The sequence below is a fragment of the Gambusia affinis genome, linkage group LG02, assembly GCF_019740435.1.
Source record: "Gambusia affinis linkage group LG02, SWU_Gaff_1.0, whole genome shotgun sequence".
In the NCBI taxonomy this organism is placed as follows: domain Eukaryota; kingdom Metazoa; phylum Chordata; class Actinopteri; order Cyprinodontiformes; family Poeciliidae; genus Gambusia; species Gambusia affinis.
Genome location: NC_057869.1, coordinates 27136346 through 27159713, shown reverse-complemented (window position 1 = coordinate 27159713; position 23368 = coordinate 27136346). Strand labels below are relative to the sequence as shown.

Here is a 23368-nt window from a genome sequence, read left to right as displayed (position 1 = left end):
CTTTGTGGTCCAAATGAATTACTCTCGCAGGCTCTGGTCTTCTATTGAATTTATTTTGGGCTCTTGTAAAACTGCACTGGCCCACAGAGGTTACCTCATGATGACAGCTATGATGCTTTGACAAGAGCAGTTAGGAAATTAAATTGGGCAACAATAAGGCCCTCAAACGCAAACAGAGTTCATTAGTGATGAAAGAACCCTGTGTATTTTGAAGATATCAAGAAGTCTGTTGTTGCTTATGCAGTATTTACTTGTCACATAAAAGTAAAAGAGTTTATAAAACACACACTATTAATAGACTGACCTGTTATAGGGCCCCTTTAGAACTTGCAGAGCCAATAAAGTAACCTTGCCACTAGCTTACAAGCTATTAGCTAAAAAAAAAAATACAGCTGCTGACATTTCTTGTCTTGCAAACAATGTGCTGGTGTACTGGTAAATGTATTATGTGGGTTTAAATGTTGAAAAGTGTGGTACATGTTCCTCCCTTGGATATTGAGTTATTGTATTGGGACAGTGTATGTTACCTTCACTTCATGTATGAGTGATCTGTTAATCACTGTTGAATGACTTACAGATGTGTTCAGTGAAAAATCCCCCAAATAGAAAAGAAATTTGCTGATCTGGAAAAAGAAAGGGATGTTTGGGGAAAAAAGTTATTTAACTTTTTTTTATTTAAAACAAACTTTAGAATATATCATTCCTCTGACCTGAAAGAAAGGCGGACACTTTGAAACCAAAATACAAAATCTGTACACTTGTTCAGATCTCCATTTTCGCAGTGCATGCACACTGCCTACCACTAACGCATACTAAACACGGCTATGCATAATACATAGGCTAAAAATAGACGAGTGGAATGCTAATTGGCGATAGGGCATATCGCTATGGTGGGTGCTAATTGCAGTCATAATGTTTACAGCACATGGAATTAATGATATTTTCACTGCGAGTAATTGAGCTCGTTTTGGTCTGGACGTGTGACGAAGACAACGGCTTCAGTTCCCCTCACAAAGCAGCGACCGGTGGGGTGTGTGACGGTCGGGGCTTTGAACAGGCCGGCCTGACACAGACATCAATGAGCTAGGTCCTCCGGGGCTAAGGACGGGCAATAATTAATCTTCCCTGACATCATCATCCTCATTGTCACCTAGCAACTGTCCACTTAGGGAAGCGCAACAGAAGCCTATCGGGGGCTGCCCAGAGCGTCTGTGAGCTCGCTGGCTACAATGCAAATGCCATTATGATCAAAGTGACGCCGTCAACCTGTTCCACATCCACAACAGTATTTACCTCATTAAATGTACAAAAAAATAAAAGTACATATAACGCATGGTGGGGAAAAAGAAAGTACATATCTAATTTCAAATGAATTTCTGAAACAAATCAAGCCTCGGTTGAACAAAACCACGCAACAGCGTCATTATTTACGAAACCAAAATCAAGCAGTATTGGAAAAGCTGTGTAGGAAAACAAAGCATCCTCCCCCCAAGGCTCCCCACCCATTGTGCTTAAGCAACTGGTCTCTATTAATCACGCGCGCTTAATTAACTGATCAGCGAGGGTTACTACTGCTATAGGAGATGGAGCTTTGGCCATTTACCACTCTACAGATGCGCTTCAACACAATACTAAAGGAGGGAAAGGCATTAGTGATGCCTTAAGAGAAGAAACTGTTGCCCATTAATCCAGGAAGGGTAACAATGCCATTCTAGACAATTCGAATGCCATTATTTCACAGGGAGATGCCTCGTTCACAAGTGGAAAACGTTTTCCCAGAAGTGAATGTCCCAACATGTCCATCCTAAGATCTGGCTGTGAAATCCTCAGATAGATAGCAAAACCACCTCTGACCCCCCAAAAAACTACATCTACGTGTCCACAAGCCTCAGTTAGCATGCTAAAGTTCAAAACAGAACAATTAAAAAAAGACTGAACTCTCAAGAGTAAGTCTTTAGGGTCATGTAGTTGCCTTCGAATGATCACAGAAACACTGACTTCCTTTAAATCTCAACTAAAAAACCCACTTGTTTAGAGTTGTATTTGAAACGTAATCAATTGCAAATTTATTGACGAAAAAAAAAAGTTGTTGGACCATAATGCATTGCACCAGGTTTGGGGAAAAACTAAACAGAATATCAGCTGAGACTTCTCATCCCAACTGTGGTGGAGGAGAAGGGATGGCTTGCAGCTAGAAAACTCCATCAATGTCTTCAAACATTACACAGATGGTCATCCGTCCAACAGCTAAAGCTCCAGATTAACTGTCCAGACTGGAGAATGACTGAAACAATGACAAAGACCAAAATACCACAAGAAAGAATGGCTGGCCGACTAGAATTAAGCAGAAACAACCTTTCTTACTCCACAGCAGGGGAACTTGGGTGCACCAATGGTATGTGAAAGCATGCATGTACAAACAATGTATATTATGTACAAATACATGTATATTTATGGACAGAAAACAGCAATGGACATTAAAACCAGTTGTAAACACTTCTTGAGTTTGTTTGGAGGAGTAATGGCCTTAGACTCAGCTGAGAGGAAGGATTTACAGTAACGCTCGTTTGAGCAAACAGGACGAAGCAGTCTGTCTATAAAGGAGTTTTCTGGTTCTATAACAGCTACATTCATGGGTGCCTTTGACATTGTCTGACAGTGATGGTATTTTCGACAGAGTTCCCCCACTACCTGCACTAGATGGAGTGGGAAATCCTAGGACACAGCTGACCTTCCTGTTGAGACCATCAGAGAGCTGGACAGAAAAAAACAAACACTGGCAAACCTTAATGAAGTGGCAATGCTAGAATAAAGTATAATAACTTAACCCTCCAATTCCACCTCACCCTCCTGGATTAAGCATTCAACCGTAGTCGAGCATCAAAAGATGCAGTGTTCAAACCTCTGGTCGTCTCCTGGGTATTTTATCATTTACTCTTATTAATATCAACACGCTTGAGCGGCTTTGAGTCCTTCACCACTGCGCTGAACATTCAGGGAATGAAGGGGACAGTGAGCCAAAGCACGTCCCAAACGTTTGTTTGTTTTCTGTCTTGTGCAGGCAAATCCATCTTCTGGAGGGAAAATTAAAACAAAGGCGGCATTTAAATAACTTTCATTAAATGTTGATGGGCTCCATTACCTCCACCAATCACCTGACCAGATAAAAACAGAAGCTGTTGTCTTTTTTTTAATGTCAATGTGCATAGCGCGCACGCACACACACACCCACACACACACAAAACGGACCAACCTGGGAATATTACTCAGACTGAGATGCCAAGAACATCTGCTTTTATGACAGCACCGCCTAACTAGTATTTTCTGCCTCAGTAACAGGCAAGATTAAATTGTCACATAAATAATACTGTTTTTTGGTATGCACATTATACAACACAATCCCAGACACACACATCACGCTGCAGACACCAGCTGAAGCGAGTCGAGACAGTCTGCAGATCAGGAAAAAAGTTTTTAAAACAAAGTAGCTCTATGGCTTTGGGTGCCGTAGACATAACTTATGTAAATGTGTTTGTTTCTGTATGTCTAAATGTATGTCTCATAGTCTATATTGAAATAATAGCATCACATTTTGCTGCAGATTTGATCCAAATGCTCTAATCAGTTGACATTTGGTGAATGTAGAGCTCATTGTCTTGTTCAAGGAACCAATCAGAGATGATTTGAGTTTTTTGGCATGTTGCATTACCTTGTTAGAAGTGATGATACAAGGTCATAAAGGGATAAAGGTAGTCAGAAAACATATTCAGGTAGTTTGTGACTTGTAAGCTAGGTCGGACTTATGCTAAGGGGCCAAAAGTGTGCCAAGAAATAATCCCCCACATCTTAAACTGCTAGCATCAGCATGAACTTTTGATATAAGAAAGGATAGAACATAACTTCTCAGTTGCTTATGGCAAACTGTGACCCAGGATGTCAAAGCTGAAATGAAGGGTCATCACACCATCTGTTATTGTCCAGTCCCGGCGAGCCTTTGTGGATTGCTTCGGACGGTGTTCTGCACAAGTGATTATTTCAGCTGTCAGCCCATTCACCTCTGACTTGAACAACTGGATATACTCTCTTTTTTTTAACCATTCCCTGTAAACTGGAAGAGATGGTGGTTCATAAAAATCCCCCCAACATAAGCATTTTATTAAATATTCAGACCAGCCTGTGTGGCACCAACCACCAGGCGGCATTCATAGTGACAGAAATCCTCTCACTGTCTTTGGCATTCTGGTGCCCGGTTAGCATTTCAGCTAGTCATTATCAGCATGTTGAGATCCCTGAATGCGTTGTTGATTACAAAATGCTTCCCTGGGATTGATACCGAGCAATGCTTTAATGAGTAAGTAGGTAGCCAGCAAGGTAGCTAGCTAAGTGGGAATGTAGATTAGATTAGATTAGATTAGATAGGATAGGATAGGATAGGATAGGGATGGATGATGGGATGGGATAGGGATGGGATGATAGGATGGGATGATGGATGGATGATGGGATAGGGGATGGGATGGGATGGATGGGATGGATGATGGATGGGATGGGATGGGATGGGATGGGATGGGATGGGATGGGATGGGATGGGATGGGATGGGATGGGATGGATAGATGGGATGGGATGGGATGGGATGGATGGATGGATGGATGATGGATGGGATGGATAGGATGGATGGATGGATGGATAGATAGATAGATAGATAGGTGTGTAGCTACCTAGACAGCTAGATAGGTAGGTAGGTAGACAGATGTCTGTAATTTTTTTAGATTTTTTAACCACCTATCTATCTAATAAGGAATTTAGATAGGCGTCTTTATTTTTTTGCTTGCATATCCCATCCTCCCTTCTTGTAGAGAAGACCTGTCCTAACACCAAAAGGCAACCAGACCCCCTCACACCGTTAGCGTAAGCTGGCAGTACCAGACATACTGAATAGAAACTGTCCATGGCTCAACAACAACGGGGAACTGCAGATGGCAGCACACTCAGGTAAAAGACAGTGACAGAGTTCTTCTGCGTGTTTACTGCCGGAAAATTGGGGAATAACAGCCTGTCATACGGGGACACATCAGCCTTTGTTAAAGAAATTACTTTGCTCTCTGATGCCGGGACTCATGCACAAATTGTCCATTTGGCGAGTGCAGTCTAAATGGAACTGCGTCTTCGCCATGTTGCTCCGCCACGGCACAAAGAGGCCATGGCAGATAGGAATCCAATTATCTGAGGCAAATAATGGATGTCTCATTTAAGATGTGCGACTGTTGCAGCAGTAATGGCAATGGCACAATTTTCCCAAAGCCAGTCTCTACCAAGCGCATCACGGTCTGTTCAACACTAATTCATATACATCCGTGTACGGCGGGAAGTCAAACTCCGCAGATCCTAATAAATCTTCCGACGGCGTGGAAAACGCGGTGGAAGAAAGAGTGTTTACTCACATGTAACGCAGGTGTGGGTTCTGAGCGAAGGCTCGAGGCTGGATCACCCGCAGATTACAATTCATGATGGTCCTGAGGAGGGAAAAAAAAAAAAAAGATAAAGAACAGATATGCGTTTTCTTTTCCCCTCTTTTTTTTATGTGGACATGTTCAACTCCAAGAGCAGATTCTCATTATGTCGCTATCACACACACAGCAGGAGGGCGGCTGGATTTCTCATCCCTTATCCAGATTTTCTTCCATCATTTTGTACGGTTTTCTCCTCTTTCTCTTTTTAGTTTCAAGACGACGTCCATACAGTAATGTACGTAAAAAGGATCTCCTCTAAAAGAAGAGAAAGAAAAAAACACCTTCATGTATGTCAACTTACAGATGTGCATGCAAAAAGAGAACATATCTCAATCTTTTCTTCATCTTCACATCCTAACCTCAGTCGGCGTGCGCATCGTGCCAAACAAAAGTTTACTTTGAAGCACCTTGTGGTGCAAAGTTTGCAAACTACTCTGTCTTCCGTGCAAACAGAGGGGAATTTCTCGCCAGAGGAGCAGGCGCTCTGTCATTGTGCCGACTTGTATAGGAGTGAAATAGTAATGAAATTAAACTAATCCCCAGTCTGCCAGAGGAGACCCAGTGGAATTCCCATAAGGGCTTTCTGGATCTCCCCACGCCGCAGTACGGGAAACATTGTTCTCAATTGTAATGACTTCTAATCTTGTAATCACAGATGCCTCATTCCAAAGAAGTCCTTGACATCCCTGACATCACCGAGCGCCTCATAAAGCACGGAGCTGATTGCACCCAGCTGCTAGTGCCAATTTCTCCACCCCACCCCCCAAAAGAAAAATACCATTGTGCCATTCTGGAGATTTGCCATCACACAAACGATCCAGAGGTCATTAAGTAGGTTTTTAGGAGAATCCTGCTGTATATTCTACAGTAAAAAGTAAAATCTGACCTTTTCCAACCCTTAAAAGCTGTGCCACCATGGTAGGACACCAAGACGAGGGATTAGACGACGTTTGCAGTAAGATTGTCAGGTATAATGAATTGTCAACGCCATCTGCATTAACGCCCAGGTCGTAAATAGTTTTAAAGTTCTGGGTGAACATGTTTGACAGAAGAAAAATGTGAATTTCTGGATGCAGGGTAAGTAAACCAAACTTGACACATCGAAGCTTCATCACTTATTGTTTTACTTGAAATAATTCTCTTTTTTGTGTCAAGTTTTGTCAATCAAGTTGTAAATAGTTAATAATTTGTATTTCTTAGTAAAGCTGCATTCTAAATCATTGATCCTTAAAGAGGCAGTATTATGTAAAGGCAAATTTTTTGAGCCTAGTATCATGTTATGCTATTTTTTTTATCATAAATATACCTGGAGTGTTGCATTGACTCTTTCAAGAATGTTTAAGAAATTCTTTAATCTCTATGGCAACCATTCAGCTGGTCAAAACACCTGGATGGACCTAGTCTCGTCTTTGAGGCGTGGCTCTTCCTCAGAGCTCCACTTTCCAAGTCTCCACCTCTCAAGAAAACTCCTCCCCAGCGACTCCCCCACTCAGCTCCTTCAGACTAGCCAGCAGCAATTAGCAAACACCTGGTGGAACTGCACGTCTGCCGAGCTCACCGTAGGAGCTACTTATTTGGTATAGATAGCATTTTAATAAAAAACTGAAGATGACAGAGTTACATGTCTGAAAAATGCATAACTAATTTTACAATAAAACCAATTTAATTTCTTATTTCTCCATCAAATATTATTAGTAGTTCTGGGGTATGTAAGAAACGTTTTAGTGTTAATTCAAGGTGAATTTTAATGGTAGTCTGATAGAACATTGTTATGTAGTGTTTAAAGTCGCTCCAGTTGCCTTTTTCTGTAGCCCATATCTGAAAAAAATTACACTTAAAAAAATAATAAAATCCCCCCCCAAAAAAGAAGGTCTAGTGGCATTGTCCAGTTTACAGTTTTTACACTAAGCCTCAGTAAGACAGCTGCTCCCACAGATCAGCAGCAGGAGGATAACAACAGTTCTGAGTCTTGCTGTTAGCGTTCCAACTCCGAACAACGCTTGACATTGGCGAGATAATCTCGAAAGCGAAAGCGCAGAATCAATACCAATCACGTTAGATCTGCAGAAGGCTGAATATGATTTGCCCATAATATCAGCCTCCTATTCCGAAGATCTGCTCCTTCATTACCGCACCATCTTTTTTCCTCGTTTTACTCTTGTGGAGGCGGTGGTGAGAAGGTTAAACGTTAAAAAAAAAAAAAAAAAAAACACACAAAAACAAACGGTGACTCTTCCCAGGTTGGTTCCTGCGTGCTGCTTGCAGAAATGACAGCATCACAACAGGCTTGTGGAGGAGCCTCCTCTTCCGCGTCCCCCGGAAGAGGCAGCAAAGGGAGGCAGGCGGTAATGAGAAAAATGCTAATTTGGCGGTGGAGATATTGCACTTGGCCTCCATGATGAGGGATCAGGAGGAGAGGCCAGCTCCGACTGTGGAGGGCAGAGGAGAAGATGGCTCTCTGAGTGGAGGTGGGAGGGTTGGAGGGAGGGACGGGGGGATTAAGTGGAAGTAGAGGTCTGAAAGGCACGCGGCTGGAAAGTGGGCGGACACGGCGCGAGAAAGCAGCGTCACCTATCTTTAAAAAAGAAAACGTGAAAAGATTAGCCATGAAGACCCTCAGCTCCTCCAGGGACGCTTGATTCAATTTCCACTGCTTCCTTTTAGCATCCTCTGATCAGCTGTTACCCAAAGCAGAGCAGCTTCTCAGTGTTTGACTGGCAAGAATTAAAGGCTTCTTTAAACTTCAGCTCATGTTGGCGACAGAAATACTCCCTTCAGGCCGCCCTGCTCACTCAACCAACATCTTCATCTTCTCCTTATCAGCCATTTCAGAGTGTTTTCTGAGCCAAATCTCTTCCGTCATTTTTGCCACAGCTAACTTGATGTTCTGTGTGCTTTGCGAAGGCATTCACACCCCTCAGATCTGCTCTTATTCTGTCGTTCCGCAGCCGACTTTCTAGCACTTTAGGTCACTGGCTAACGTAAAGCAGCGCATGTGAAGTGGATGGAAAATGATATTTTATCTTCTTTTTTAAAAATATAAATAGAAACCTGAGAAGTGTGGCATGGATAGTTTTTGGTCCCCATTTATTCTGTTACCTTGAAATTAAGTCCAGTGCAAACCAACTGCTATGTGAAGTAACCTAATTATTATTAAACACAGTCTTTAACTCTTTTTTGTTTTTTCAGAAAACCTAGCAGAAACTTTTCTGTTTTGCACTTGCTGCGCTAGCTTGAGAAGCTAAGCTAGCTTGAGAAGCTAAGCTAGCTTGATGAATGTGACTGGCAGCCAATCAGATAGATCAGCATGGCAAATAAGATTTCAATCATGTATTTTAACTTTTGTTTTATAATGATAAAAAACAGATTAGATTTTGTGTTTATATATATATATTTTTTGTTTTGGGTTTTTTTCAAAAACAGCTAGTTAGAAACCATTACAGAAATAACAGCGTCATAAAGGACATGCAACACAACAAATTGGTCAGTAAAATATTGTGGAGGAATTTAAAGCTGTCAGAATATAGGACAATATTATAAACCTCAAACATCTCTGTCAGCAAAGTTCAATACTTCATGCCAATATGGAAAGACTATGGAGAATCAAAAAAGAGGGACAAGAAGAAATCCATTTTAAAAGATCAGTGAAACAGGTCAGTTTGCCACAAACACAGCAGACCTGTGGGAGAAGATGGTCTGATTGGATCAAATCAAAACTAATTATCTTGGCCAAATGAAAAACTCTGTAGGTGTGGAAGAAATCTAATGCTGCATATCAACTTTTACAGACCATCTCCAGTGTTAAAGACACGGTGGTGGCCTCATGGTACGATAAACGAAGTTAGAGATGTTGTAACCATGAAACAAAACCTTTTAATGCTAAAAAATGTGAGATCTGGGTGGAAAACATCGACCGGAGTCACAATGACATTGTTTCAAAGCATACTGATTTGTTAAAAATGATCTAGTCAAAGTCCAGACCTAAATCCAGTTGGGAATTTGTGGCAAGACGTGAAATTAGACGTTTCCGGATGACATCCATCCAATCTGACTGAGTTGTTGCTGCCTTGCAAAGAAGAATGGGTAACAAAATGTGTCTCAATTTGAGCAGGGACATACTGCAATTGGAGTAAAAGTTTATTCTACAAAGCACTGACTTCAAAAACAAAGATACGCCACAATTTTCAGACCCAGGTAACCTTCAAATATCAGGCAGTCAAGCATTTGTCTCATAAAACTCTAGAATTACCGGCCTCTCAACTCCGGACTTTAAGTTTTGTCACAATATTTTGTGACCACGTCGAAAGTGAACAAAAAGGACCATTTTTCACTTCCATTTTTCACAGACTGTATGCCTGTGACTGTGTGTCACAGCAACTGTAGCCCCACAAACACAAATACTGCTCTTGAGAAGTGTTCCCATTTGTAGTACGATTCTTCAGGACACCGGTCACACAACAACAGTGTCATTTGTATCACTAAACTACAAATCCTAACTGCGTTTAATCATATTTTTTAACTTTATTGACGCTTTCTTTGAACAAACAGCAGAGAAAATAGTAAAGGTAACGTAATTTTTAACTGGAATTTATCGTGACAAGAATGAATCCGTACTATGATAAGAAATATATCACGATAAACGATACGATAAATGCACACCCCTGGTTCTACTTCTGTTTTGTTTTTTTTCCCATATCCAGAATGCATGTCTGGAGCAGCATTTAAGAGTGTGTTCCCCCCTTTTATACACACACACACACACACAGCCCTGCACACGCACACTCCCCCCGCCCTCACACACACACACACACACACACACACACCAGAAGATAAAAGCATCAGCACTCACAGTCTCTGCAGTCCGGTGTAGAGCTCCATATCGACGTCTCTCAGAGTCTGCAATCCCGTCCAGTTCTCTATGTGTCTGAAAAACGAACAAGAAAAAGAGGGACGGTAAATGAGACATACCTTCTCATCCGAGGGAAAGGAAAAAAATAAACACAAACAAACCAAGAGACATGATGGGGTGAGGAAAACTGCTTTTCCAAGTTCCCTGCTGCAAATTAACTGGCTGCGTTTTGTCAAAAGTTTTTGAATCCATATTCATTTAAACTGCAATAATTGGAACAGCTCTGACAGAGTGCTCTCTGCTGCCCTCTGATAGATTTAATTGCCAAGAGGCAGCTTCTGAGGCTTAATCTATGTAAGGGGAAGTGGGAGGGAGGAGAGGACCAAATAAACACTGCAGATGGCTTCACTTCTGTTCGCACCGTCAGACTCCGTAGTGAAGCGCTTTCTGTGTGCTGGTGGGATAAGGAAAGTGCAGTTCATGCCTATAAATTAGCTTCGGGGGAGGAAAGCGGCCATTGTGGAATTAAAAGGGTTTTTTTTTTTTTTTTTGCTACGGTTCCGAGAGGGACGACTTGGATCAGGGGCGCGGACTTTAACAGTGAACGAGTGAGGAGATGAAAAAACAAAACAAATACGTGGGGAATTGTTTATTGTTTTAAACGAGAGAAGAAGACGAGGAAAAAAACAGTGGCATGATTCAGGGAACTGTAAACTTAAGTTTAAATCAAAAGGCAGGAGTCGAACGCTCGGCGAATAACAGCATCACCACTAACTGGAACCACATACGCAGCGAACATCACGTTTAGAAGAGTTACTAAAACGATCCAGTTACAAGCTCAGGGGAACACGTGCAGGCCGAGCCCAGAGACGGATAATCAGATCGCAGCTTGTGTTTTTTTTTTTTTTTTTGACAGCGTGGGGGAAAATTATGTTCTGGCGATTGTTTTTGTCAAAACCTATGTTTCCGTTTTATCTGTTGGAGCCCGGGCATCTGGTGTACGATGATGCAGCGGGAGCTGAGACATCACATCGTGTTTGCGTGAGTCAAGAGCTCCGGGGCGGATCACCCACTTTTCAAATGCTCGAGGAGAATGCAGCTCTCCCTGATCTGAACTTCCTAATATATTTGTGTTTTGGTTCTTCTGCACTTTAAAAAAAAGAAAACAGGCTTCACAGTTTCAGCTGTACTATACCAATTCTTGCAGTTCATTTGTTAATTTTTTCTGGCCAAACACACTAATAGTGGTGGTAGAAATGTCTGCGGATGCAGTGACATCTAGTGGCACAAACTGCCAGTTGCGGTCAAATGCTGATAATTAGTCATTTGTAGGGCTGCACAGTGGCGCAGTTGGTAGAGCTGTTGCCTTGCAGCAAGAAGGTCCTGGGTTCGATTCCCAGCCCGGGGTCTTTCTGCATGGAGTTTGCATGTTCTCCCTGTGCATGGTGGGTTCTCTCCGGGTTCTCCGGCTTCCTCCCACAGTCCAAAAACATGACTGTCAGGTTAATTGGGCTCTCTAAATTCTCCCTAGGTGTGAGTGTGTGTGTGAATGGTTGTTTGTCCTGTATGTCTCTGTGTTGCCCTGCGACAGACTGGCGACCTGTTCAGGGTGAACCCCGCCTCTCGCCCGGGACGCAGCTGGAGAGGAACCAGCAACCCTCCTGACCCCATTAGGGAAGAAGGGTGTAAGAAAATGGATGGATAGTCATTTGCAGTCAGTGTTTTGGGCCTAAAATAACCAAACACACCCTGCCTCTCGCCCAGAACGTTATCTGGAGATAGGCACCAGCACCCCTCCTGACCCCACTGGGGACAAGGCTGTCAGAAAATGAATGAATGAATGAATGAATGAATGAATGGATGGATGGATGGATGGATGGATGGATGGATGGATGGATGGATGGATGGATGGATGGATGGACAACCAAACACAGAGAAGCGGCATTCAGCTTCTACGCACCACAAATCTGGAATAAACCTCCAGAGAACTGCAAAACAGCTGAAACACTGAATTCCTTTAGCAGCCGTCGGGTTAGCAATGCCTCTCATTAGCAACAACTGGAACACTGATCAACACATCTGATTTCGATGACGGCCTTAGTTGGACTAAACACTTAAAACACTCTCAGAGATGAGAGTGTTGTATCTGTACGAAGGACTCGTACAAAGAACATCATCCGACTCAGACTAAGCTGCTTCATCCACAGATCCTTTTGTTGTCCTTGAAATCTTTCTGAAGGTTCTGTCTCCACTCAGGCGAAATGAGATCAGGAAGCGAAACCTAATTGTAGATGCACAGCAGATTGGGACTGATCTTTACTCAGACATATAGAGGAAACGGACGCATCACGCTAATTCCCGGCGAATCGAGCGGAAGCCGAGGGACACGAGCAAAGATGATTTCAATCACCGAATCAGTAATAAACAATGATAATCAGAGCTCGTATAGACAGTAGTTGTTGTTTTTTTCTTTATGGATACAATCATACTTTCACTGCGGGGCCACTAATAGCTGACCCGGCAATACAAATTAAATAAAACAGTGTGGCAGCTGTAAGTGCCTCACACTGGCAGTGACAATGTTGCTGAGATCATTTCTAAAAGGAGGGGATGGGGGGAACTGCGGCTCTAAAGGCAGAAGGCGATAAATCTCACACAGATTTATCAGCTCGCATCGGATGTAGCTTTACGGCGCATATGCTGAAGGAGACTGGGACCAGAACAGGGATGATCCACATTCTGGGATGATAATATAATAATATCATTACCTTCCTAAAATAAAGTCTTTTTTTGTCAAATGTAATCATCCCCCACTCCCCACAAATCATCTCTTGGCAAAAAAGAGGTGGTGATTGAAAAAAACAAAACAAACAAAGAAAAAAACAGCACAATTTTGGGAAACATGACACAATATTACTTTAGGAAGGTGACGATTTGCATAGCATCTTTTTGGACAAAAACATGCTATACACCTTTAATTTTTTGTTTCTTTACATAAAAAAAAAAGGCAAATTAAACAACTGGGCCAATTATTTTAGGAATGTGACAGTATAATGCTTTATTTGTATAGCACCAATTTAAACTAAATGGTGCTACATGTATAAAAAAAAAACTAACATTATAAGCGACAAAAACCCACAAAAATATACCAAATCAATTAAAATACATGCCAATGCAAGGCAAAATGAAAGGAATTCAACCATGAAAAGCTTTGGAGGATCTCATCTGCTGTGAAGTGTGGATCCAACCAGGAGACGCACAAGTGACATTTTCTGTTTTAATTTCATAGTAGCTGGAGTTTTGTGTAAAGCTATGGTTTCTTTCTGAAGAGAGGAGATTAAAAAAATGCTAATTTTTGAAGAAGTTTTTCCATAAAACTGTCAGGCATGCAGAAGGACTCATTACCTTGGAAAGCTACCTGCCTCAGACGAGGCTGAATGGCAACAACATCAAGAACAAACTTCCTGTTTTTTTCCCCCCTCTCCTCCATGATAGCAATATTGCTAGTGACAACCCAAAACATCAAATTATGGTTCATACAACCTGGTTGCATGCGTTTGGCCAGACTTCAAACATCCTAACAGTGTGAGCAACAAGTGACGACGTTAGCTGAACAGTCTGCATGAATTCGGAAATATTCTATTTGATCTCCAGCCTGGCGCGGAAGTCGCGCCGCTCCGGCCCCATGGAAATCCAAGGCACATGTTTTCCCAGCATGCTCCGAGAGCGCTCCAAATGGAGTTCTGTCATGTTGCTAAATGTTCGGTCGTCTCCTCTCTCTCTCTAGGAGACCGGTAGACGTTTTTCCTTTAGGCCGGGGTCAGACGTTGCGGTGAGCACGCCGTCGTCTTCGTGGGTTTTTAAGCAACTCCTGCGACATTGTGATCCCAAACACGCCGCTTAGGTGGTTGTTCTGTTGGTAGCCGCAAAACATCACACTGGGAATCACTGAGCAGAAAGTTCCCCCCCCCCATCATCTGCTGTGAAGAGCTAGTGGCCGATTCATCCACTGGAAAATCTGGCCTTGTTGTCGCTCCTAAAATAAGTGACTTTTTAGAGAAACACACATTATGGATTGGCCTTAACGAGGGTCCCCACCGACTAATTAAGGACTTGACACTGAAAAAGCCCTGTGACGACAAACTGTCCCAGGAGTTATTGGCTGTTCTGAAGCTAATTTTTAAATAATATATTGACAATGCAAGTTCACCTTCTCAAAGACTAATAAACTATAAATTTGTACAGAAAACTCCACACTGTGACTGTTTTCCATTTTAAATATCCAAAATGAAACAGAACCAAAAACAACAACAAAAAATTGAAATTAAATAAATCACACAAAACTGAAACGGATTATTATGTCTCTAAACAAAAACCCAAACCGATTACCCACAATCCCTTATTCCAAAACCAGATTACTAATCCCAAATTAGCTGCTTTGCAGTCCATGACTTTAACTTATTATTTTGCCGTCAAAGAAAAAAAATAAATAAATAAATCACACGTCACATCCAAAATGCTAAATCATAAATTTCTCATAAATTTTCAGGAGTTATAACATACATTTTTCCTTTCCTGACTCAAATGGGGGAAATCAGGTCTCAGTCTCGTAGCGAATCACAAATGGCATCTTGTTGTATTGACTTTCTAACATCGAAGAGATTTGGCCGTACACCTGTTGAATCAAACACCTGGGGCGTTTCCAGGGCAACCATGTGGCTGGAGGGGCTGAAAGCAGGAAAAACTGCCCCAACAGAGGGCAACTTTTAAAGTTTTGGCTGTTTTGTGCCAAATTTTCAGGTTCTGACGCTTAGCTGTGACACATTATACAGAAATACCCCAAGTGTCGTGGAGGGTTTTATGGTATCAAGGTTTCTGAAGTGCACAATGAAAGTTTAGTGGATAAAAGCAAAACTTATCCCTCAGTGAATGACTGAAACTGAGAGAAAGATGAGTACCAAGGAGGGATTGCTGATGATACAAACAGGAAGCAGCTGGGAGGGAAGGAAAGCAGGCAGAAAGAGGGACGATGAAAAATTAACACAGAAGCAGCTGAACAGGAACTCAAAGCATCACGAACCAAACAGGGAAAAGTCTGACAAATATTCTAAAACAAATTAACATACAAATGCAAGACACAGAACGTAAGAACGAATTAGTAAGCTATATGCAACAAAATTAACAGATACGGCAAAAACTTTAATGTGATACTCGAGTCTTCTTCTATTTTAATCTGCACGATAGTTTATGTTTGAAGTACAAAGATGAAAAAGTCGATCTCAAAATGTCAGTCATATTCAGATTATGTACTACAAAGTAATACCCCACACCTTGTGGCGCCCTGGGCAGAGAGCCATATCACAAATAAAGAGAATACTTACTGGAATTTAAGTAATTTGTCTCTTATTTTTCATAAATTAGCATAACTTTGAAAACCGCTGCACTTAAATGAAACTAATAACTCAGAAAGTGCAGAAAAGGAAAAGGAAAACAGACTGAACTGGCCTGGTCATTAAGATTCATAGTAGATTTTATTGGATTTAAGATTACATCAGAGGTTTGGACTTAAAAAAAACAACAACGAAGAAACGGAAGAAAGGAAAAGAAATGGAAAAGAAACCAAAGATAAATTAAGGCCTTGTTCATAATAAATCTTGCCACGGGGCAGCCAGCAGCAGTAATATTAAATGTCATTACTTTCCTTCCTTCTGCTCCTCGCAGACTGATGAATTAAATTTAAACATGTGAAAAGGGGCTGTTTGAATCAAGATGTATGGAAGGTCTGAAATGTGAAGGCAAACCTCAGGAAAACAGTCCAAAAAAAAAAAAAGGATTAGCAGAAGAAGATATTGTTACAAGATGAAATTACGGCCATATTTATTCACAACTTGTTGCAGTAATGCGACGCATTTAAACCTTTTGTCGGTTTCGCGTTTACAGTGCGGAATATTTTACACCCACAGCGATTAAAAACACAAAAGCAGCAGCTTGTGTCAGTCACGTACCAATTATGTTTCAAATAACAAACGCAAAATTACTATCTGACAAGAGCAAGAATATACATATATGCTTTTTTTTTTTTTTTTACATAGGCTTTCTGCTCCACGATAAGATTCAGCACCATCCTCATTTTCGTCAACAAACAGCAGAGAGGAAACACACGACACCTCCCTGGGGACGCGGTCACGTTGTCTGCTCAGAGCCCGTGGTTGTCCATGGCGCGCCGAATGTGCGTGCGGATTAGACTGTTGTGAAAAAATAAAATACAAAAATAAATGAATTAGATGTGCATAACAAACGCACTGCAGCGACACCGGAGCTTTCAAACCTCAGTAGGGAACACTTCGAGATGTAAAATCGACATCATTCGAAGTGTTTTGAATTCCCGGCCAATCAAGCGCGAGCGCTCATCCTGACTTCCAATTAGCAGGCGAGAACGATTATTCAACCCCACCGCTCGCGGGAAGGTCTCTTTTTTTTTTCCAGAAAAGAAGAAGAAGAGACAAGAAGAAAAAAGAGAACGGGATTAGAAATAGGAAATAGTCTGTCTTATGTCTGTCTCCTCTGTTATCTGACTTCAAATAATTCGTTCCAGGCTCTGTCAGTGTTTTATGATCCTGTTTTCTTAAAGTGCCCCCCCTCCCCTGCCCCCAATACATTTCCTGCAACACGAGCGCATTAATAACCGCTACGCGGAAGGAAACGATAGCATCGGAACAAAGCGTTCAGGCGGATCCACCGGCCCCTGCTCTCTCTGACGCCGCACCTCTCGAGTCTCAGCCATCTTCCATCTGCTTCAGAAAATGGTCTCCGACGAAGTAGAATGTGAACTGGGTGGTTCAGTGCCGGAGGAGAGCGCCCTGGAACCAAACAGGAACAGATTCCATCTCAGCAACCGGCCATCTGTCGTGTTGGAGGGGCCCTGGGCGACACAACGGACCCCTACCTGCCTGCTATCTTGTCCTGAGCTCTCTGAGTGTAATCGACAGAAAAAAACGTTACCGAAAAAAAAAGAAATACGACCAACCACCCAGAAAACTGAGCAAGTTTAATGTTATACCAACTCTGTTTGGATGAATATAGCAGAAAAAGAAATACAAGTCATTAATACTAACTGTGATGTCATTTTTGTAAGAGAGAAGTAGAAGTATTTGCATTTGGGCAAACACTGAAAGATTTTCTTTCGGGTTTGGACTATTTTCAACCACCAACAACAATTTGCCTCTAAATGTAGGATTGAAGTTAAATGGTTGACGAAAAAAAATATTTTCATCTTTATTCCACAGGGGAAAAAATCTGAAAAGTGTGGCCTACATTTGCAAATTTTTTTTTCTTCTTTTCTATTTTGTGCATCGCACAAAATAACTCGGTTTCTATTGCAAATGTGCGCAAATCTGTCAATAAAATGTTAAAAAACACAATTTCGCTGCCGCGACGTTTCCATTAGATCAGTAACGTGACTAAAGTCACATGTGAATTAAAAAAAAAAAAAACATGCCTTAAACGTGATTATCCAACTACTTCCTGCCATCTTTGTGGTTAATGCTGCCGCTGGTAACATCCTGTGGTTCTGTTGCAGTTTTGCCAAGTAAACCAATTTTGATACGGCTAAACACTCAGTGCCAAAAAGCTTCTTTTTTTTCCTTATTTTTTCCGGGGCGTGCTGTGGTGGTGCAGGGGGTTAGCACGCCCCACGTTTGGAGGCCTTAGTCCTCGACACGGACGTCGCAGGTTCGACTCCCGGTCCCGGCGACCTTTGTCACATGTCTTCCCTCCTCTCCTCACCTGCTTTCCTGTCTGCCTACTGTCGCAAAAATACGAGCCACTAGCACCGCAAAAACTCTTCTGAGAAAAAAATGGGGAAAAAAAGGTGCTTTTTTTTTTTTTAAATTGGCATGTTTTTATAAATTTATTTTAGAAATGTCAAATTGCGCAATTATACGGTCAATGGAAACACAGCTATTGTTACATTGCTAATTTTTAACAAAAATAAAATGAAAGAAAGCAACGATAATTATTCAAACTCCTTTAACAAAAGGACTTCAGCTCCAGATACAACAATCGAAATAATATTTTTATATATTTATATATATTCAGAATTGAAAAGCGTTTCACAAACAGCCTTATAAAACGCAAGTATAAGCAACATTACAATAGGATATCTACAGTTCAGCAGGAAAATTATATCTCAATCACACCTTGTCAACTCAGAGACGGTTTCATGCTACTACCCAGACTCCATCTCATTAGTTTCAGACCTTCATCAGTGAAAATTTATTTCACCAGATAAAAGTCTGTGATAGAAAAAATTTTGATTAACAGTGTCTGGAACCTCCCCTATTTTTTGATATGGCTCCTTTTTTGTCGTTTTACCTTTGTCCCTATGCTTCCATTCTAGCTATAACTATGTGAATTTTTTGGACTCTACCAATTTACACTGATTCCTTGAAATAAAATCCAAAGCAGGGAGTTTCCTTCAGTCCATCGTGACCATAAAACCCAACACACCAAACACTCTGTCACAAATAACCAAAGCTGAAAGTTTTTTAGCCAGCACTCAACTAGCTTTGTCCGGAGGACACCCTGAACGCACCACGCCGAAGCATGTTGGTGGTTTAAGATTTGCCAGCAATGAGATGAACATTTTATGATTTTATTGAGTTTATACCAAAGCTGAAGATCTTACAGCACAAAAATCCTTGAGTTGGTCCAATGTACTTACGAGTAGATACGAGCATCACCTGAAATCTTTGAGAAGGGTTCACTAAATCCTTTTCTTCAACTCATGCCAACTGGAAAAAACAATAGAGCTCCTAAATAACAAGTCAGAGCTGGAGGAAGCAACCTGAAGCTCTGCTTTGAGCTTTTACACGACACTGAAATTTAAACAATGTTATTGATGAAGACAAAGAAAACACAACTGAGGAAAAAAACGACGTCAACTCTCAAAATGAAATGATTGAATATTGTGATTTCATTTGTTTGCTGTTGACTATAAAAAAAATAAATAATCCATGTAAAACCTAAACAGGACGTTGGAACCCACGTTGCTATAAAGCTTTGTTGCTGTGTTTAGGACTACAGGCACTAAGGGAATGATGAAATCAGGAAATAGCCGTGGTATTTTCAGGGCACAAACTGTGAGAAAACATCATCTGGGGGTGAGGGTGACTCTTTCAGCAAGGCAGCAACCTGAATCTGACATCCCGTAGCACAAAGAAATGGCTGAAATGAAGAAGAAGACGAAAAAAAGATTGCTTTTTAAAATGACCAGCATTGAGTCCTGACCTGAATCACACCGGGAACCTTTTGAAAGAGCTGAAATCTGCCATTATGGAGCCCAAAGTCAAACCAATAGAAGAAAAGCATGTCAAGCAACCTGCCCACAGGTGCGAGGATTTTCCAGAAAGAAGGATAACACATATTTAGACTCTTTTCATTGTTGCAACACAAAAACTGTGTGCATGCTGGAAAAACCCCCAAAGTATTCTTTATGTCAGTTCGAAGGTTATAGGACATAAAAATAGTCCTTTCTTTGCCATTTCTAAAGTTGTGTGTATAAAACACCTCATGACTCAACAGCTAATTGAATCGCCTGTAGCAGCTTTGACTTTTCTGTGTTTTTGTAAATATGAGAGGGAATTTTCATCCACTTTTCCTTACACGACACGTCTGCACAGAAAGATATCTCTTTCTCCACAGCTTTCTTAGAAGACCCAATACAGCATTTCAGTCAAGCTGCAGTCTGGAAATTGACTAGACCACCAAGATTCTTCTTCTCTTCTTCTCTTTGCTGCTCTGTTTGGGATAATTGTCCTGTTCATGACTTGCCAGTGGTAATGTGCAAACGTTCCGTAGCTGCAAAATAAGCACGAATCATCAATCCTCCACCTCTGTGCACTGGTTTTCTGTTTTTTCCTGCACACCTGAACTTAATGGGTAATTACCAGGTGTCTGCAGAACCTGATGGGACGCTGTGAGGATCTCCTGCAACCAGTTGAACCAATTGTGAAGTAGAGACACGCAGGATGGCGTTTGGGGGCTCGTCTCGTCTCTCCAATCTTTATTGTCCCAGAGAGTCCCAGGATTTTCCTTTGCAGAGAAGATGGGGGCTTTTGGTAAATGCTCCGTAGAAGCTATATAGACACATTGCATGTTATCATTTACACCTGGAAATTTTGCGCATGCGCACAACTCCGTAGGGCAAAAAGACGATTCTATTCCTTGCCATCCATAGCTGCGCTGCCACGGTAGAACAACTCCGTTAACTAAATGAAACCTGGAGATGTAGGTATTATTGATTTAGTGCAGCAAAGGAAAAACTATGTAGAAAAAAAAACATTGAAGAACCACTCAAAACCACTCGTACTCTTCTTTTCTCGCTCTGTATCAGCTGTGCTACACACAGACTCGTTGCCAAAGCAACCGACTGACAAGAGTGCCACTAATGTATCAGGATTCAACACCAAAACATGCGCAAACATTTCCCACACAAAGAACAAAACATTCAGTCCGTTACATTGTCATGTTTCCAGGCTTGATGTTTATGCTGCGGTTATCAATAAGCGATTATCTGGACACAGTGATGGTTGATTAGCCAATTTAAACAGCTGCTACTGATGATCTGTTAGAGTTGGCAGCTCAGCGCCAAATTCTGCAACACATCTACATGTAGAGGTTGTGAAAGTCAATCTAGCATAACTCAACTAGTTACCTTTTTTTTTTTTTTTTTTTTACTGAATTTCAATCGGGCCAATCAACAAACCGAAGGAAGAGTTGAGAACAATGATGTCAAATTTCTGCGCTGTTTCAGAATTGTAGTCTGCTTACGTTCACAGTTTAGCAAAGGTAGCAGAGGAAATGAATGAAGCCACTCGGTCCATGTTGGCAACGCTTCCAAATATTGAGCGAATAAAGGCGGAGCCAGAGGAATGTCAAAAACGTTTCATCTCTGGCGAAGATGAGTGGTTGTTTACGGTACACACAGTGTCCGGTGAGCTTTGTAGCGCAGCTTCTTTCACAAACATCACAATAAGTCAAACGACTAGTCTGCACATGTACATTTGATTTTAAATTTTAAAAAGCACATCTATAGAAACAGCAAACATTCACGATAGATGAAAGCAGAGGCAGTTAATCATTTTTGTTTAGATCAGTTCCTTTTTGTATGTTTTTGTACAGGAATCTCTTCTCATAGTATATGAACTACTAAAGCAACGTTAACACGCCAAGTCTCACACCTTTACCCAGTCGCAACAAAAAAAAAAATCTGCAATTTCCCCACAGCGAGCTTAACATCACACGTGCGACCCGACAGCATATGCCCCGACTTGATTGAACCAGATATGATTCTGACGGCGCACCGTGACAAAAAGCCTTCCCTCAGCTGCATTGTGTGCGGCGCTGAAAGCGAAGACGGCGAGAGGCTCCGAGGAGCACAAACAGCAAAATAGCTCCTGTTTCTCGGTAATCTCCTCTGATTCTGCCCCCATTGTTTCCAATGCTTCTGTCTGTCTGTGATTTACGACTTTGTTGGAATGATCTACAACGCTCGAGCCGCGGCCTTAATGGGAAAATGTTTAATAAAATAGAATGTCTCTGGTGGGTTCCTGGGATATTGATCTACATCCTGCCTCCCTCTCTGTTTTCATAAAAGGCAAAGGGAGCGCTAGTCTGCAGCCCAAACACTTCTGAGGGTGGGGCTGGAGGGGGACGCGATACTCAAGCAGCACTCCTCTAGATTAAAACACCAACCGAACATCAATCAGATAACCTGCTTTTCTGTGTTTTGTTTTTTGGAGGGTTTTTTGCCCGTTTCGGAGTTGCATTGTATCGAGAAAAAAAAAAAAACGCAGAAAAAGGACAGCGAGAAATAAAAAGCTGAGGGAAAACACGAAAGGAGGCTATTTTTTCCTCAATATTTACTGCAAGCGGGAGTCAGAAAACAAGTCATCCTCCAAAGCAATCATGAGGGAGATTTGGCATTCAAGGCTTGTAAATTGGAATCAAGCATCACAATCTCTGTGACTTCGCTCGCTGAGACAAACCCACGCCTGTTACCTCTATGCAAATGTAATCACATGCACAGGCAGACAGATGCACCGGCTTTCGTCTTTAATGTATGAGCTTATAAAACGATATCCACCTTCCATCTGTTGGTCAGAATCTCAATTATTCCCCGGTATCCAACAACGATGTTAATATACAAAGCCAACTGGACTGTACGCTTTTTCACCTCTGCTTTCCCACCCGGGCTTCTTCATATTTATGACACACGAAGGTGTTCGGGGTCTGCCCCGGGCGGTGAGCTCTGCAAGATTTGATTTAAAAGTAAGTTTTAATAACGTTGTAAGGAAGAAGAACAAAAACAAACAAATAATTTATAGTTTAGTACATTTATTCAGTTGTGGTGGTGTAAATCTCTCACAGATTTACTTTTTCACTTTCGATACTAATATCGATATCTGAGATTTACAATCATCCGATACCGATACGGTACAGAAAATCAGTGCTGACCTGACTTAAAGTATTTCTTCTTTTACACACACGCATAAATGTACTAAATTACAAATTTATTTGACAACTCTGCTCTATACGGCACACCAACACCAATAGCTTCACGAGCTAGGTTAAACATTTCAGAACAACTTTCATTTCATTTTTTCAGTCAGCGCAATTAGGAGTAGAACAGCCAATGTGAAATAAACAATAAAGAAACTGAACAAAAAGCTCACTGTCTTGGTCAAACATGTAAAAATGAACTCCAACAAATCTTCTTTCAAAGAAACCGCAATAATGTAAAATAAATAATAAAGCATGATGTCACTCAAGAGCACAAAACATAGAATTACACTGAATAGATCTGCCCTCATGGATTAGGCACTGTAGATATTTTTTTTGAAAATTTAGTAAATACCTCTTAAATTACTACGCACAAAGTCTGCATACAGTGGTGTCGTTTCTCCGTTTTTCCCCATTATCAGGGTAAATGACACAGGAAATGTAATACAC

The 23368-nt window shown here is 41.4% G+C and overlaps 1 protein-coding gene across 4 annotated transcripts in view; it reads right to left on the bottom strand.

Moving 5' to 3' along the window:
• ntrk3b (neurotrophic tyrosine kinase, receptor, type 3b) overlaps positions 1-23368 on the bottom strand; it is a 272404-nt gene that overhangs the window by 214998 nt on the left and 34038 nt on the right. For all 4 annotated transcript variants that reach the window (XM_044106543.1, XM_044106552.1, XM_044106561.1 and 1 more), the window contains exons 2-3: positions 10358-10432; positions 5440-5511 (exon numbers count right to left, since the gene is read on the bottom strand). In XM_044106543.1, coding sequence (XP_043962478.1) covers positions 5440-5511; positions 10358-10432 — 147 coding nt within the window. The remainder of the gene's footprint in view (positions 1-5439; positions 5512-10357; positions 10433-23368) is intronic.